This window comes from Ustilago hordei (assembly GCF_900519145.1).
Source record: "Ustilago hordei strain Uho2 genome assembly, contig: UHO2_contig_05, whole genome shotgun sequence".
NCBI lineage: Eukaryota > Fungi > Basidiomycota > Ustilaginomycetes > Ustilaginales > Ustilaginaceae > Ustilago > Ustilago hordei.
This window is the reverse complement of record NW_024545279.1, coordinates 1,305,666-1,323,594: the sequence shown is the minus strand read 5'-3', so window position 1 is coordinate 1,323,594 and position 17,929 is coordinate 1,305,666. Positions and strand designations below refer to the sequence as shown.

The 17,929-nt window shown below is 53.5% G+C and overlaps 5 protein-coding genes across 5 annotated transcripts; 2 read left to right on the top strand and 3 right to left on the bottom strand.

Annotated features, from left to right (window-relative positions):
* Window positions 1-127: 127 nt before the first annotated feature.
* Window positions 128-3,283, bottom strand: UHO2_03363 (putative mitochondrial aconitate hydratase; the record flags this gene model as incomplete). Its single annotated transcript, XM_041558278.1, has 1 exon — window positions 128-3,283. One exon carries the CDS (start codon window positions 3,281-3,283, stop codon window positions 128-130), a length of 3,156 nt encoding a protein of 1,051 aa, XP_041414212.1.
* Window positions 3,284-4,227: 944 nt separating this feature from the next.
* Window positions 4,228-8,319, bottom strand: UHO2_03362 (uncharacterized protein; the record flags this gene model as incomplete). Its single annotated transcript, XM_041558277.1, has 1 exon — window positions 4,228-8,319. The coding sequence occupies one exon, from the start codon at window positions 8,317-8,319 to the stop codon at window positions 4,228-4,230; it is 4,092 nt and encodes a 1,363-aa protein (XP_041414211.1).
* A 1,991-nt stretch (window positions 8,320-10,310) lies between these two features.
* UHO2_03361 (uncharacterized protein) lies at window positions 10,311-12,866 on the top strand (the record flags this gene model as incomplete). The annotated part of the gene is made up of 1 exon (XM_041558276.1): window positions 10,311-12,866. The coding sequence occupies one exon, from the start codon at window positions 10,311-10,313 to the stop codon at window positions 12,864-12,866; it is 2,556 nt and encodes an 851-aa protein (XP_041414210.1).
* Window positions 12,867-13,227: 361 nt separating this feature from the next.
* UHO2_03360 (uncharacterized protein) lies at window positions 13,228-14,700 on the bottom strand (the record flags this gene model as incomplete). Its single annotated transcript, XM_041558275.1, has 1 exon — window positions 13,228-14,700. One exon carries the CDS (start codon window positions 14,698-14,700, stop codon window positions 13,228-13,230), a length of 1,473 nt encoding a protein of 490 aa, XP_041414209.1.
* A 386-nt stretch (window positions 14,701-15,086) lies between these two features.
* UHO2_03359 (uncharacterized protein) lies at window positions 15,087-16,507 on the top strand (the record flags this gene model as incomplete). Its single annotated transcript, XM_041558274.1, has 4 exons — window positions 15,087-15,267; window positions 15,693-15,824; window positions 16,083-16,165; window positions 16,277-16,507. The coding sequence occupies 4 exons, from the start codon at window positions 15,087-15,089 to the stop codon at window positions 16,505-16,507; spliced, it is 627 nt and encodes a 208-aa protein (XP_041414208.1).
* Window positions 16,508-17,929: the final 1,422 nt, after the last annotated feature.

Genomic DNA, 17,929 nt, shown 5'->3' with positions numbered 1-17,929 from the left:
CATCTCATCACATCATCCTCCATCACCTTCTGCAATCACAGACCGAGAATGCATGAACGCTGAGCCAAGAAAGTATGAATTGAATCTAAACCAAAACTACTATGAATACACAACTCACTCTCTCCCCCTAACTTTGGATCTGACTAGGCTCGTAATCAGGCCAAATTTTCCTCCCTGGCGTAACAGTAGGAACCCTGATCTCCCTCGGGAACAACCCCTCCAATCTAGCACCACCTGCAACAGCCTTGACCAACCTCCTCGCCTCAGCACCCGTCGGTGCATCCTTCTTGGGCTCAGCTCCTGGCAGCGTCACCAATCCCAATTCCACCAACTTCCTGTGTTCCTTGGGCGACCTTTTGTTCGGTGCAACTTTATAAGTTGCTGCGGCATACAATCGTGGGTCTTGCTCACGAAGGTCTTGAAGAGCTTCGCGGAGACGGGCCTGCTTCTTGTCGAGACGAGCAGCGAGCTCTTCACGCTGTGTACGTTGGTAAAGGAGCCAAGCGCGGGTGATGGTGCTGTGAATTTCTTCGGATGCGTCGCCAAAGGGAAGGACGGCAGATGCCGAGGTGGCCGAGTGTGCGGCCTTGTCTTGGGCGGTCGAAGGCGATGGGGGGTAGACGATCTTGCGAATGGACTCTGTGCGGGGATCAGCTGCGGGGGGAATGTAGTTGGGATCGTTGGGGTTTCGGGAGCCTCCAGTGGGCTTACCACCTGCTGCGGTTGCGTAGCCACGAATGCCACCGAGAGAAGCGACTTTGTTGACTGCTGACTTGGCTGCACCTGCTGCGGCAGCGAAAGCACCAGAGACACCACCAGCAGAGTCAGCACTGGAAGAAGAGGCGGCCTGCTCACGGATAAGGTTGAGCGCAGATCCAGCACGGATCCAATCCAAATGAGCAGCACTCAATGAGTGCTTAGTCGGCAACTCGAAAGTCTGCTTAACAGTCTTGCCATCTTCTTCGAACTTGGTCACCTTCAACTTGACCTGTGTTGACAGATCTCCTTCTGGCTTAATCAGCTCCGTCAAGTTGACCGTCTCCACAAGATCACCAGATCCAATCCTGAGATAGTCATCCTCGTTCTCGAACAACAATGTCAAAACGCCCTGCTTCCTCAAATTTGTCTCTGCAATCCTAGCAATGCTGCGTGCGACGATCAAGTTGCATCCGTAGAATCGTGGTTGCAAGGCAGCATGCTCACGTGCAGATCCCTCTCCGTAGTTGTGGTCGGCGACCATCATCCAAGGCTGGTCACGAGACTTGTAGGCCTTGGCCACACCAGGGATGGTGTCTTTCTGACCGGTGACGTAGTCTTTGGCGACGTTGACAGCGTCGAACTCGTCATTGGTGGCTCCGATGAGGGTGTTCTCGGCGAGGTTGGAGAGATGACCCTTGTACTTGAGCCAAGGACCGGCGGCAGAGATGTGGTCGGTGGTGCACTTGCCCTTGATGCGGAGGAGACAGCGCATGGCGGGGAGCTCGTACTTGCCTTGGGCGGCAGTGGCGGCGAAGGGGCTGGGGAAGGGTTCGAGAGGTTCAAGACGAGCGGAGGTGGGGCTGATGAGGACCTCAGTGTCGGGTTGAGGCTCAGGCATGGGTGTGGGAAGGTAGTCGACATCACCCTGAGCGAAGCCACTGGCGGGCAAGACGTCGCTTTGAGGGGGCTCGAACTTGAAGGGCTTGCCATCAGGAGCAGTGAGAGTGTCGGTCATAGGGTTGAAGTCGAGGCGACCGGCAAAGGCCATAGCAGTGACGATCTCGGGAGAGGCGAGCAAGTTCCAGGTCTTGGAGTTGCCATCGTTACGGCCACGGAAGTTACGGTTGAAGGAGGTGAGGATGACGTTGTCTTCTCCCTGCAACTGCTTTCGGTTCCACTGACCAATGCAAGGACCACAAGCGTTGGCAAGAACACGTCCACCGACGTCGGTCAAGACCTGCTGAATGCCATCACGCTCAACGGTGGCTCGGACCTGCTCGGAACCAGGAGTAACGTCGAAGCTAGATTTGACCTTCATGCCTCGGTCACGAGCCTGCTGGGCGAGGGAGGCGCAACGAGCCATGTCGGCGTAAGAAGAGTTGGTGCAACTGCCGATGAGAGCAGCGCTGAGCTCGACAGGGTGGTCGCGAGCATCGGACTTGGCCTTGTTGACGAATTCAGAAAGAGGAGTGCTGAGATCGGGAGTGAAGGGACCGTTGAGGCAAGGTTCGAGGTCGGACAAGTTGATCTCGATGCGTTGGTCGTACTCGGCACCCTGGTCGGCAGAGAGGAAACCTTGAGCAGCGGCACGCTCAGCAGCGCGAGCAACCTCGGCACGACCAGTAGCCTCGAGGTAAGAGCTCATAGCAGGAGTGAAGGGGAATGCAGAAGTAGTAGCGCCAACCTCGGCACCCATGTTGGACATTGTGGCGAGACCGGTAGCGGGGAGAGTCTGAAGACCAGGACCTGAGTATTCGACAATCTTTCCTGTACCACCACGAACAGTGAGCTTGCCAGCGAGGTGAAGGATGACATCCTTGGGTGTGCACCATGGGCTGAGCTCACCCTTGAGGTGAACGCCGAGCACCTTGGGTGCCATGAGCTCCCAAGGAGTGTTGGTCATAGCATCGACAGCGTCGGCACCACCGACACCGATGGCGAGACAGCCGAGACCAGAGGCGTTGGGAGTGTGAGAGTCGGTACCGAGCATGAGAAGACCGGGTGCTGCGTAGTTTTCGAGAACGATCTGGTGGATGATACCGGAGCCAGGGCCCCAGAACTCGATGCCATACTTCTTGGAAGCGGATTCGAGGAAGGCAAAGACCTCCTGGTTCGAGGCAATGGAACGCTTGAGATCGGCCTCTGCACCCTCGTATGCCTGGATGAGATGGTCGCAGTGTACACTGGAAGGAATGGCGGTACGAGGAAGACCACAGGTCATGAATTGGAGGAGAGCCATCTGTGCTGAAGCGTCCTGCATTGCCAAACGATCGATCTTAAGCTTGAGGTACTTCTTGCCTCGAATAGCCGAAACATCCGAACCGACACCAGCGAAATCCTGCTCGGGGTTGCGGAGATGCGAGTAGAGAATCTTTTCGGAGAGAGTGAGGGGCCGGTTGAGCTGTGCTCGAACTGTCTCGAGGGTGGAGAGCAGCTCTGTGTATGGTGGAACTCGAGAAGAATGGAACGTGGGGACGCGGCCATCAGCTGCGGGGGTGGCGAGGGTGCGCTTGGCACCCAAAGCCTTTTGAGCCACCGAGAGACCATGGCGGCCCCTCTGAACACGAGCAAGGGATGCGATCATGGTGGTGGTGTGAAACTGCCACGCACCCAGCAGCGGCGGGTTGTCACGAAGTCGAAAGCCTTTGCGACGGAGGAGGCGAGAGGGTGGAAAGATGCCAACGCTGCCTTGCCTGACTTTGACCGATGGTAGCAGTCGCGAGAGAAGTCGAGTGTGCAAGCTGGTGACGGTGGTGACGGTGGTGATGAGGATGAGGTGGAAGTGAGTGGGATGTGTCGTTGAAAGTGAAATGCAATTGCTCGTCCGAGTCAGCCAAGCTTCGGAAAGTTGCCGACAAGCACCAGAAAAGAAAAGAAAAAGAAAAAGAAAAGGAAAAAGAAAAAAAAAAAAGAAAAAAAAAAATGAGAGAAAAAAAAGGGTACACGAGCACGCTTTCTTTTAAAGAGATGCATCGGATGAGAGTGGGACAATCGGAAAGAAATGCCTTCTTCTTCTTCTTCTTCTTCTTCTTCTTCTCGCGCCTCTCTGTATCTTTCAAAATTTGAAAACAAATGCTTCATCTTCTCCTCAGCTCAAGGCTCGTCAATTTTCCAAGGCAGCAGAGTGCGATGGCAATTTCTCTGCTTTTTAGTGATTTTCTTTTTTGTCTTGTCGGGCCACGCTGCGAAATCCAACGCTCCTCATTCGCAGCTGAAGCTCGGAAACGTGTCTCCAACCAAGATTTTGGAAACGACAAGGGAAATCGGGAAAATCGGGAAAATCAGGAAAATCAGGAAAATCAGGAAAATCAGGAAAATCAGAGAAATCGGGGAATTCGGGAATGTATATTTCTTGATCTAGTCGCTATGGCGATGCTTTCTCTACTCCATTCAGCCTGCTACCGCTGCCTTGTTACTATTGGATGCTGCCGCTTCCGTATTGCTTGATGCAATGTCTTCGCATAAGGATGGAACATGGGCCCGTGGGGTATAGAAGGGGTCGGCGGATGATGAGGGGCCTGTTGACGGCTAGATCTCTACTCCTCGACCTTGAGTCAATTCAAAGTTGCGGGTGATGATCTTCTTGCGCAAGCCGAGCAAATCTAGGGTTGAGAAAGGTACCTGGAGACCGCCGAGACCTTGTGCCTGGTCCTGCAATCGACGCCCATCGCTCGTTGTTCCTGCATTTCCGGTCTCTTTCGCCTTGAGGCTCATGATCCATCGCCACGCCATCTCGAATGCGAACTTGGGCCTGTGAGAGTACGTGATCGAATAAGCATACGAAGCACGCAGCCTTGCGAGTCGTTCGATCTCGTCGTCATCCAACTTGCTCATGTGTTTCTTGGCAAAGGCTTCGGGCCACTGGCAGAAGCATCTCCCTACTTCGCTGGCCGATCCTAAGACTGTCGGCACTTCGATCGTGCCTCCGCGTCGTTCTGGCTGGCCATTGCTGCTCAGATCGTCGACGGCAAAGGTGGCAGCCTCACCTTCCATCTGTGATCCGCCCAGTTCTTCTCTCTGCGACATCGAGGGGTTGGCTTCGGATTGAACTCTACGCAAGGGTTGCGCTTTCGTTTGCCGGCCGTCGTTCTTGAATCCAGTCTTGCTTGTAGCACTGTTGCTCAGCTCGCCCTTCCGTTTCTTGATCATCGCAGTAGTGTTCCGATTCGTGCGACTGTAACTATCCTCCATCACCCTAACATGGCGTCCAATCACTTCCTCCTCTTCCGTCGAGACGCGCCCAAGACTCTGTGCCTGCTTCCACAGCCCCGAGATGGCTTTGTCCTCAACGCCTCGGAACTTCTCCATCTGCTCGAACAACTTCTTCTTCAGCATGCCCGTCTGTACTTTCCCCTTAATCCACAAAGCACACAGAGCCGACTCGGGCCGAGCTGCGTTTCTGATCGCCGTCGATGCCGGACTATAGTCTTCCTTTGAGAACCAATCGTAAGCTTCACTCTCGTCTGTAGAATCGTACGCCCAATCAGGCAAAGCACCCAGATACTTCTTACTGTCGTTGATTCGGACCCGAGCCTTGAGCGTTAGACCGGTCTTCTGACCGTCCATGCACTGACAGAACTTGTGCGCCAATTCAACTGCTTCCTTGCTGTATGTTCCCAACTGCCATGCCGCGTAGAGGTGCATAACGCCGTAGAGGCCACGAACCGCTGGTTGGAAAGCGCCAGCGACGAGCTCCTTGACGAGGATCGTGTCACGTTCGTTCTTCTTCTTGTTGCTGTGTGCAGCAACAAAGTCAGCAACTGTCGTGTTGGACTTGTCAAACACATCGCTGATTTCAAAAGGGCAATCTGCGTATTTGGTGTCCGAGTTTTGGAAAGGTTCCACGAGCTTTGGCTCCCAGAATACTCGGATGGTGTCACCATCGTGGTCACCGCCACCGAGAAGCGAGGCGAGCGGTCCCTGCCCTTTTATCGAGAACACGACGACGTCCTCGTAGGTGCTTAATTCTGGTCGTACTACCGCGCGCACCTTGCGAATGTCGGTCGGAAGCAAGCAGGGATGTCGAGTAACCAGGACATCGCCTTCTGGAACATGGTTCAGCTTCAATCTCGTCTCGGGATCAAGGAGCCGATCTCCACTGAAGCGAAATTGGATCTCGCCTTCCTCCAGCGTGCCGGTCGGATCCGGCATTACCATAGCTTCAGCGCTGCGGGGAACGGGGATTGTAAAGCGCTTGATAATCCTCTTCATGGCGTTGTCTGCGATCTCAACCAGTAGTTCGGCAAGATATGGACACGACTTTGGGTGGAAGCCGACAAGCAGCATCTCGTAGGCACGCTCGTTCTTGCACAACGGCATCCCGTTCCACAGGTGCCTGCCATTCTGACCGTGAAAGATGTCACGATCGTCGTCGCCAAAGCTGCTGCTTCCATCGTTACCTTTGCCTTTCAAGTCGCTCATCCCCTGCGCACGATGCTCGGCGGACTCGGTGCTTCGCTTCGCCTTCATCGATTCGGTTTTGCAGTACTTTTCGACGACCGTAGCAAGCCGCATGCAGACGGTGGCATCCGGGCCATCCCAGTTCGAGATCTCGTCGATAATGGCTCTCAATTCAGCCTCCTGCATACCTTCGAACGTACTTGTTGGAACGCCATTCGCCTGTATGACCATGATGATTTGTTTGGAGAGCGTGGAGGGAGCAAACGTGCGCGAGGGTCCCAACAGATCGATGACGAGTTGGCTTGGATCCAACGGCTTGTCGTCCGCATAGTTGATCTTCTTCTGAGAGTCGCGCACCCTGATCCAGCGAGTCGGCTTCTCGCCGGGCAATGAGCGTTCGGGGCGAGGCTCGATATACCAGACGCCTTTTGAGCCTGCTACTCGTCCTTGGAAGGCGCAAGGGACTGACTCGTACCCTAGGTGTTCGGCGATATCCTTGGCAACGGCAAGCGAGACAACACCTGCACCGTCGGTCATCTCGACGCGCTTGCCAGTAACTGGATCTGGATCACCAAAGACATCCGGCTCATACGTGATCTTGTCTATCACCGAGGCGGGGACCGAAGTCGAGAGACCGAGCTGCACTCGTTGAATGTATTTGCCGAGAGGCGATCGACCGTTCTCTGCGAAAGGTTGATGGTGGTCGATGAAATCCCAAATGCAGTCAAACTCTGGCTGTTCTGGACAATTCTTGGGAGATTCGATCCAGAGATAGAAGATTGTCTCGTCCTTGCAGATGAAAGGACGATACTTGCGACCCATGATCAGCAAGGGGCGTGCGAAGAAATCAGAGATCTCTTGCTGGATATCGCGAGTCTTAGGGTGAACTGCGAAGCGACGAGCATCCTTCGCCATGCTGGGCTCCATCTTCAAGCGCAGGATACTGACGCTGCCGAAACGTCTAGAAAAGCGACAGCTGCCACCCATCTTTGGTGGAAGCAGCTGAACTTCGAAATCGCGGTGTTTGCGATGCTTTCCAATTTTGGGAGGCCCCTCGTTCTTGATACATGCAATGCGACCTTCAAAGAGGACACGGCCGCCGAACGATCTCATCTCCTCCCCTGGTGGTCCGATGACGCCGTTGAAGCGGGATTCGGCCAAGATTTGGGCCTCACGGTCGAGCTCAGCGTGGACTTGGCGCTCCCAGTCGGTGGCTCGCCTTGCCATGACAGGAGCTTGACCCTTTTCCTTGCAAGCCTCCCAGAGGATCTGTTGGTTAGTGGGTTCGAAGAGTGCAATGATGGAGGTGGCGTTCAGAGGGGACCGTAGTGCATTGACTCCTTTCGTCAATGAAAGCTCGTCCAGGCTGAAGAGGCCGAAGGAGACAAGACAGGCGAGGTAGTATTGTACTCCCCAAGGTACAGCTTTCCTCCCATCCATCTGAGCTTGCATTACGCCCACGCGCATGTGGGTCTCCACCACATTCAAAGGAGCGACAACTCCGGTCCGCGGGGTCAATGCTGGGATGCAATCATCAGAATCGCTGCTCGACGTGCTCGCAACGGTCTCCGAACCATCTCCTTGCAACTCGTAGGCGGGTTTGCTGTGCTTCGTTTGGATGCTTGTTGGCTGCTCGGATCGTGTTGCGGAGTCATGCTTCGGTAGCAATACTCGGCCGGGATCGCCTTCGTCTTCGCATTCAAAGCTGAAGAGGGCCCAGGCTGGGGAGCCTTCTGCTGCGTTACTGGTGGTGCTGGTACGAGTGGCCGCCGAATGCGATTGTACCTTCCTGGATTTGATGATGTTGGGACCTGAGTTACTTGTCGATGCAGGCGAAGAGCCATCAATGCCTTGTGACGAGGTGGGTGTGTCCTCGAAAGCTCCATCGAAGAGGAGGTCGTGGAAGAGGTCTGACTCCGCCTCTGACTCTGAGTCCGACATGGTGAGATCGATGGCGATATCTGGACCGCCAGAGTTCCCGGCTTGGAACAAGCCTTTTAGGATGTTGGACGAATGTCGAGAGCTTGAAAGGTGTTGATGCTTTGAAGAGCTTTGGTGATGAGGCGAGCGATTGGATGTCGTAGCCGTCTTCTTGGCGGGTGGAGAGTGTGCGTCTACGGCTGGTCGTTTCCTTGAGCCGTGATTGTTTCCGCGACTGGTGGTGTTTGCAAGGGGATGTCGTTCGTGTCGCTGTCCGCGATGTTTGCGCTTGTGTTCCATAGCTCTGCGGCTTTCTGTGTCGAATATGGATGTGGTTGAACAACGATGAGTAAGAGTCCAACTTGACGAGCACCAGACAATGGCCGTAAGCTATGAAAGTGAGACCGGACTTGCTCGCAGAGTTGATGCGGTGGTCGCTGAAATGGCTCAGAATTAGCTATTGATGGTAGATGCTCGCGGCCTTAAAGAGAAGGGTGGTGAAAGAACAGTGGGAGATAGAGCAGTGTCTCTGAGAGGAGAGGTTGTACGATGCTGCTGCCTGCACGATAGATGCGTAGTCCAGCGACAAGATAGCGACTGAGTGGTCGTAAAGCGTTTAGAAGAGGTGTTGTAGATGGGGAAGATGGGATGCTCTCTATGGTCTATCGAGGTAGTTGCGAGTGGGCTAAGGTGTATGAGTATAGGGTGATGTCTTCAAAGTGTTGGGTGTCGACCGGAGAGGGGAATGGGCTGGGGAGCTTTCGGAGGGCGAGTATATATCCTTCTAGCAACACCAACTGTCGATGCTACAGACTGCGGAAAGGCCTTCAGAATGGCTCTGCTGCGGAACGGGGACGGAAAGTGCGAAAAGTGATAAAAGTCGCGGGAAGAGAAGATGCGGAAATGAGATCGGTAAGAGAAGCAACGAGGGAGAATCTGTCCGTGAAGGGAAAGAGACCAAGACGACCTCGAGGAACAACGGTTTCTGATCCCAGCTTGAAGCGAAGCTTAAGGTGTGATCGACTGAGTTCTTTTAGTTGATCTGCGCAGTGTGTGAGCATGCGCGGAAATGAAGCAAAGCGCAAGTTGTAGCTTATCCGAGATGAAACGGAAGGTGGACTAAGCGCGGAAAGCAAGGGTGGTAGGACAAAAAACGTGTGTCGTCACTGCGTACGTTACAGAAGTGAGATGCAGAAGAAGGAGCGGGCGAGGCTAGCTTTCTGAAACTTGCTTGCCAGACCCGCAAGCACATACACGAGATTGGTACGTTGCAAGCCCGTAGTCGTTCGTAACAGTATAAGGTTGTGATCACTTGCAGGGAGGTATTGGAAGCCGTCTAATGAAGTTGAAGTGGCTCCGTGCCGATGCGGAGGTGTACGTGATCCTCACAGCTGCGTGGCGTGTATGTTCGGCAGCAGCGACCGAACAAGAGCTCCGAGTTGCGGCCTGAGGTATATATTGAGCTCGAGGAAGAGCTTCAAGCCGCCGAAGACGCAGAACAGCTGACCATGGTTCCGTGGGCTAACGGCAAGATCGGTCCGTCACGGGCCGGGAAGAGATGATGGAGTGGGTCGTTGGTGTCGAGCGCGGATCACGCCCTGACACTGTTCTAGATTCCCGCAGCGAACTTGTTCCGCACGATCGCAAAGTTAGAACGATGGAGAGAAGGAGGCGCAGTTAAGGATGATCAAGAGACTGAGCCTGAGCCTTCTTCACCAGGATGTCACAGTGTGACAGTGTGGAGGAAGACCGACATACTGTAACTCTGACACACCCTGACACACAGAGCAGCTAAGAAAACGTGGGTGAGTGTGTGTGACAGGTGAGAACAACACTTGATCTCAGATCTCGTGTGTTTACTTACAAAGCCCGATCGATCTACGCGCCCTTACGGAGACCAACACTTTTTTGGCGCCGAGAGCCGAGAAAGTTGCGCATTGAAATTCGCTCAATTGTGGAACCTCTCTCAACACCAACTTCATCTCAAAACCGCCGTACAACACACGAAGAGCAAAAGAGGCCAAGATGATTGAAGCACTCGAACTGTCACTTGCCAAACACAGCGTCAGCAAAGGCTCATTTATGTAACTCAGCTCTGTTTGCCGAGCACCCATCCGCATGGAAGCCTCTGTCGTCTGTCTGACCATCACTTGACTCCCTTTCCTGAATTGGTTGGACTCCGTCCATCCATCATCCCCTTTCATCGTCATCATCACATCTAGCCTACAACCGCGGTGGTGCACTAGCATCGCATCATCCCGCAAACCATCACCTTCAACATGAACGGCAACATGCTACTCTCCCCCGATGCACTTCACTGCCTCAAACGCAAGCAGCTCACCAACCTTTGCCGTCGTTTCGGCATCAAAGCAATCGGCAAGAACGCAGACCTCATTCAGCAAATACAAGAGTATGCTGCTTCCAACATCCCTTCCGACAGTCCGACAAAGGGCAACGTTGCAATCCTTCGCCATGTCAAGCGTCCCCGGCAGAGCGTTTCTAGTGTTGAGTCTGGTAACGATGATCAGCAGCTCGATCAAGATCGGACGAAAGCTATGCCGTTCCCGCCACTGACTCCACGCACGAGGCAGAAGAGGATGTCTGATCTGGTCCAGGCTATTGAAGAGGTCAAAGGGCAAACGGATGAGATGGATACGGATGATGAGGACGAGGAGCTGCGATCGCCGCAGAAGAACACCATTGCTTTCCCTCTGTTCTCGCCCGCGTCTGCAAGAAAGCTTCCGACACCGCCTCTTTCACCTACGCTCGCCAACGAAAGCGCAGATACCACACAGCCTTTACGCATCATCAAGGCGCTACCTAGCTCGACTCTCACTGCATCGCCGCTCTCGACAGCGACCATCCTCGAAATGAGCCGCCAATCCACCATCACAGCGGAGACCAGCTCAAACTTGTACCCTGACATTACGTCTCTGCCTATTCCGGAAGGCGTTTCGAGCGAGCATCTGACCAGCTCGTCTACACTGCCTTCCATCACTTGCCGCCAATTCTCAGCGGCTGCTGCTTCCGTCCTGGCAGAGATGAATGCAAGGCTCACTGCAGCTGGGCGATCTTCCACTTCGGGCTCGCTGACGACCATGTCCAGCATCAGCAATGGTACCTGGCACAACCTTGCAGCTTCGGCTTCCACCCAGGGGATGTCAAAGAGCCGTTCGGGAAGGTACGAGATACATCACGAAAAGCAATTCAAGAAGATGGACTCTATCGTGAACCATTACGCTGCTCGACGTGTTGGTGGCGGACGGGATGCCAAACCTAATGGTGCTGCGATTTCGACAGCTGCACCGAGCAAAGCTGCAACCATGGCCGCCAGCACATCCACAACACAGCGTCTGCCAATGCTCGCAAGCACATCCACCTTAGCGCGACGCCCCCGAGTAGATGCCTCAACCTCAACCCGCAGTCTCGCCGCCTTGTCTCGCTCCACCAGCTCCCGCAAACTACCTCCCACTCAATCGCAACGTCGACCACTGCCCATCCCACCCATTTCCAAAGCCAAGCTCCCCTCTTCCCTCACCACCACCACCTCTCGTCAAGCATCCAACAGCACCGAGCCCCCACGAACAAAGCGTCTCCGACTCGCCGTCACCGAAGACTGCGATGCTTTGCAGAATACAGTTCTCGAAATCCCGCCCGAGAAGAAGACTGTTGTCATCTGCGTCACTCGCCCGGATCGTGAAGGGATGCCGTACAAGTTCAGCGTCTCGGATAACAAAAATGGGGATGCGGAGAACGGAGCGGTGAGAGCTGCTTATTCGTTGAAGAAGACGGTGATTAAGGCGACAAAGAGTAGGTTCGCAGGTAGTGGGGCGGCGAAGAAGACGGTGGCTAGTGCGAGAGGGGAGAAGAGAGAAGCGGCTTTTGTGAAGGAGCAACAGCAACAAGCTGCGATATCGAGAAGTATCAGTTCTAGGGCAAATTTGACGGCTTCTGCTAGCGTGGGGAATAGGTTTACTGGTGTAAGCACCACAGCCACTCCTGCTGTACCAAGTATCGGATCGGAGGAGGAACCAAGCGCGCCTGTGAAAGCTGTGGAGAACGATGTGAGGAAGCCATCAGTTGCCACCTCAGTCAGCAGTAGGTTTGGTGGCAGCATTCGTAGCAGCGTCTCACAGGGTCTAGGTCGAGCGGAAGCAGCGCGTCAGACTCGATTACAGGAGATCAAAGCTCGAACCAAGGCTGCTCTGGCTGGATTTGGGAGTCAGCGCAATGTTAATGCTTCCACCACCACTTCCAGCACTACCACGACTCTCACTTCACCAACAAAGAAAACTTTGCTTCCCGCAGGTCAATCTTTCTCACCCAGCGTGATGAGACCTACCATTGCAAGTCTCTCTCGCGCCACAGCCAACGCAGCCAACACCGGTTCTGCTTCCTTACCCATGCTTTCCGCTATCACAGCGCAAACCCTTCCGCTCAGCGGGATCGTCGCATCCACGCTCCAACGAGCAGCTACAGTCCATGGCGCACTCACTCCTTGTCTTACTCCTCGCTCTTCTTCCCTGCGCCATTTGCGCAGAGTTATGCGCAAACAAGCAAAAGAGGCTGAGGTGGAGCAAAATCGTGTCGTGGCGGCGGAGAATATTGCTCCTGGTGCTGTGGTTCCTTCTGTTATTCTTGCGAAGAGAGACATGCAGCAGAAAGAGGTGGGATTGTCTGCTAAGCCGTCCATTCGCACGGTTCCTGGCGGAGCGAGTGAGGATGGATTCACGACTCTGCCGGCGAAGACGAGGACGAGAACGGTTGGTGGTGCAGCGAAACCGGCGGGTCCGAGGGCTGCGTTGGTGAGTAGTAGAGCTACTACGATGGCGTTGAACAGAGTGTAGAGGTGGAAGAGATTCGATTTCGGTTTGGTATGCAGAGCGGTTTGTTGTACCGCTGCGCCCTTTGTTGTTGCTATTTAGATTGATGATACCCATGCCATGTAATTGCAGACGATCGCTTTTGACTCAGTTATTAATAAAACCCTCAGACTGTGCGCTCGACTCAATGTAGGCGACACGATATGAAGAGCACACATGGCGACAAACGAGCCTGAGAAAAACGAGACATGATTAATCTACTGTCCTGTCAAATAGGTGATGTGATTCGTATACATAAACACATGAAAGATCTACCGAATGAACAGGAGCAAGAGTTGCTGCGCCAGCTAGCGTCGGACCAGCATTTTCTCAAACCCCCACGAGCTCAAGCAAGCATAACAATCGCACTCAACAAAGCACCAGCGACCATTGAAGCAACCACCAACACGTCTGATCCCATTGCACCAGACTTACTCGATGGTTGTGAAGCCTTGGAAGCACTTGCATTCGTCACCGAGCTAGAACCGGATTTGCTCATCCCACCACTGGTCGCACCAGCAATGCCGGCACTCTGAGTGCCCGTTTCACTCTGCGCAACAGCACTGCTCGGGTTGTAGTTGTTATCGGCAGCCTTAATCTCGCTGCCCTTGGGCAGACCAGTAGCGTTAATGTTTCCGGCAACATACTGTTCGAAGTTAGGGTAGACGATGTTTTCCGGGTAGGGACGAGATTGGTTCTTGCAAGCTGTGAGGGGAACAATGTGTTTGAATACGGCTTGAATGTTTGCGTATTGTTTCATGAATTCTTCCATTGTATGACCGTTGATTTCGTGTGTGAGCACGATGTTACCCTGGCCGGCTGTGGGACCTTGTGTTTCTTTGGCGATGATGGCAGCGTAGTTTGCATCGATGGATGGGGTGGGTAGGGTACCGAGAGGGAGGATCTTCCAATCGTCCGTGTCGTCGGTCCAGAGGACAGTTTCGAGACCCAAACCCTTGGCGATAGCACGGACTCGGTCATCGACATCACCGAATGGAGGACGCCAGCAAGTAGGGGTGACACCAACAACATCCTTGATCGCTTTAGCAGTGTAGTACAATTCAGCAAAGACCTGATCGTCAGGGAAAGCAGTCATGTACTGATGACTCCAAGTGTGTACGCAAATATGATGTCCGTCGACAATACCCCTCTGAGCTTCAAGAGGCCAGTCGAGAACGTTGGAACCGATGTAAAACATGGTTGCTTTTTGGTTGTTCTTCTGCAAGAAATCGTAAAAGGCATTGTGGGTGCAGTTGGGTCCATCATCGAATGTGAGACCCCAAGTGTTGGGTTCCGGGCACTGAATTAGATCCTCAGAAAGGTTGGGGTGTTTAGGGTCATCGCAACCGTTGAAGCTCCACCAGCAGTCAGGGTCGGAGCGAGGATAGGTGGGGGTGAAGGCGGAGAAGTCTCCATTGACTTTACCCTTGGGTGTGATGCCGGCGGGGATGATACCGGAGGCTTTGATGTTGGACCATACGGTTTGGGCTTCGGTGTCGCCAGGAAGGATGGTGGCGTTTTCCCAAGGGACAGGGAAGTTTTTGGCAAGAGCAGCAACTTCGGGAAGGTTGTAAGCTGTGCATTCTTGTTGAGGGTCGAGGATTTTAGCCTGTTCGGGCTCAGTGGTGGCACGAGGGCGAAGGGCGGCTTGAGCGGGGGAGGCACGCTTGTTGATGAGCTTGTTGTATTCGCCGCTGTCACGAGCACGGCGGTAGAGGTTCTGGATGTGGTTGGGGTCGGGAACACCGCGACCAATGTTGGCGGTGACGGTGCTGGCGAGTGAGATCGCTGCCACAAGGGCTGTAGAGGAGAGCTTCATGTTGAATTACAGCGAGCCAGGAGAGTGACAAGACTACGAAGAGACTTGGTGATGCTTAAGCAGGGATACCTTACTATATTTATGGCGGGAAGAAAGATCGACGACGACAGGCGAAGATGAGAGTGAAGGAGGTGGTCGGATGAGAAATTGAGAGGAGTAAGAGTCAAGGTCGGAGATGAGGATGGATTAATGAGGATGGATGAATATGGATGGATTAATATGGATGGATTAATATGATTGCTCTAATCTCAGGGGTCACTCTGTATCAGTGCCTTGGACAGCAAATGTAGGGAACAAGCTGTATCAGCTGAGGCATGAGGGCAAGCGAACCAAGCGACGGCCGTATGGCATGAAAAGATTCTTTCCTCCTACGGCCCAGTCAGCACATGGTCAGCACGGGCGACCTCATCATCAGTGAGAGCACAGGCACTTCAGGGATCATCCCAAAGCAGAAGCCCACGGTTTGGAAAGCACAACAACCGGCGGCGGCGGAGCTGGATGTAGGGATGTGGGCGATCCAAGCGGCGAGACACGGCGACACTAAAGAAGGACTTCCGAGGCATATGCGTGCACTTGCATCCCAGCCAAGACCAAGAGAGGTTACATGCCGGCGGTGCACAATGTCGAACCGTTCTACCGAAGCTGCACCTGCGGCGTTGCAAGGCTAGTACACACATGCTGCACCAGAACAACACGGCATGTCTAGCAAAGACAAGCGAGCCTGCCAGCTTCGGCATTCCTTTCTTCCTCACTTGGCTTGCATGAATACATCAGACAGTTTGAATTCAAAACGGGGCCGAACCGTCGGCAAGACCATGCCGAACAAATACAAACTTTAGACTCTTTTTCTTGATCCTCCTATTAGAACTCTCTCGTCCTCCCGTCCGTCGTCATCGCACACATACACACAAACACACAAGAACACACAAGAACACACAAGAACACACAAGAACACACAAGAACACATTGGTGTTGGTTGCTTACATTTCTAGGAGCCGCGTGGTTTGGAACAAGAACAGAGCTTCGAGTGTTTGATCACTGGGCGGCGGACCGGTTGCGGAATTTGAAAACGCTCGCTCATACACCTTATAGCGCTGCTGCCAGCAAAGCAAGGCGCATTCAAAGTACATGTGACCGTTCGGAGCCGCGGGATTGCTTGTTCATGCCCTTCTTTCGGCTTTCTCGCAGCCTTTACTGCTCCTCCTCTGCCATACTAACGGTCTGTGCGACACTGGCACAGAAGTCTCTCGCTGCGGCTGGCGGTGCTGCGTTGTCGATCAAACACAACATTGCCGCAAAGAAGCTTCTGATATGCACCCTGCAGTTCATCACGCGGTCGCTGTCGTGTTACCCTCGGCGACAATGGTGACACACACACAAAGCTCTGTCCGCGTTCAAGATTCACGGATTCCCATCGGACAGCGCGGTCGCATACCCTTTGTTTACCGCTACTCGGCAGCTCATTGTAGCTGCCCGAAAGTGTCCGGTGTAACAATGGCGAGCGGAAAGCCCCGATCCCCGATCCCCGATCCGACCTTTCATAGCAAGCTTGCTCAATCTCCAGCCTCGCGCGTAGGAAGACGCCGCACCGACTAATCCGACACTCCATCTCTCCATCACGTGCGACGGTACTAAAGCAATCAGAGAGCTCTGCATCGATCGAACGGCAAAAAGGCTGCCGACCAAGATCTTCAATAAGAGTACGACAGCCGAATTGATCTTGACGTTCGGGATCGCAGAAAACGCCGCTGTTCCATGGTATAGCCGGCAGGGCGGACCTCCTTGTCTGCCCAAGATGGAGCTCTAGGCTGTTCGGGAGGCGCATTGGTGGCGGTTGTTCGCTGATCTCGGTCGTGAGCGGTGCGATTGCCGATTCAGTTCCAAGTAGGGCGTAAACTCGAAGCCGATGTCCTTCACACTGCTCGAAGCTGCCAATAAGCCCTCCAATGCCTTTTCACTGCTAGCCTAACATAGGCAAGACCACCCCCGACTATATCCATCGTCGATCAGGCTCCTTCCCTCCTCCCAATACCCATTCTTTGCTGAGCTATCGGTAACTATTCAGCGAACAAAACCATCCCCAGCACCTCCTCAGTCCCGAACATAGTATCTCTGTCAAGCCCTGGATGTAAAAAGGTTTGCACAGCGAACAAGTCTCAACAGTGAGTCTCACCACCTCCTCCGATTCGCACCGCGAAAGAACGACAGAGAGGGAGGGGGGCAAAAAGAGAAGGATGAAAACAAACCAGCATCGCCAACTTGCAGATCGAAGCCTCTTTAGGGAGAGCTTGAATTGATTGATCAGCGATATAAAAGTGTGTCCTTACGAACACTAGGTAATTTGCAATCTGAACTGTTTTGCCCCCCACCCTCCCTCTTTAGTTGGAAGGAGAAGTTTGGCACTATCCCCACTCCATGAGCGGAAAGTGTACGAAGAACCGCGCGTACTAGTCAGACTCTCCAGTAGTGAAGTTGTTCTAACTCTAACCTTGCACTTTGGTCTCAACATGATCTTCGAACAGGTCCTCTAAATCGCTCGATCGAAACCGAGCATCGTTCTTCGTTCCGACCAAAGGCATCTTTCTGTCCATCTTCTACTATTCACAGACAATTTGATGGCAATCACGAGCCAAGGCACACATAGAGATGCCTTTAGCTATTTTGAAGAGTGAAAGACTGAGACTTTGGTATTGCTTTATTATTGCTCATCTGAGCCGATACGAAACTACATCAAGAAACAACCAGACGATAATAGGTCGAAAAACCGCATCGATCGATCGTTGAGCAAGAGGTTTGCTTAGCCTATCTGTACTATTCAAGTAGCGCAGTAATCAACATCGAACGAGGAGAAAGTAGCCTGTTGTGATTTCACTCTGCCTTCCGTGAAAGTAAGGCAGGCTGGGTATGGTTTCAAGGTCGGGCGAGCTTAGCAGCAATCGCAAGCCTTGCAATCCTTGCTACAGGTACACTTTTCACCTTCGGCTTCGCACTTGCAGTTCTTCTTGGTCTCAGTAGTGTTGTTGTTTCGGCAAGCGCAGGCCTCGGTGCATCCGGTACACTTGCAGGTGCCTGGAGCGCAAGTGCACTGGCCAGAGGTGTTTGAGGAGGATTGTTGACACGAGCAAGCCATCTTGACGAGTTGAGTAGATTGAGTGAAGTGTTAGAGGAGTAGTGAGAGGAGTAGTGAGAGGAGTAGTGAGAGGATGTGTTGAATAGAGAGGTATTGGCT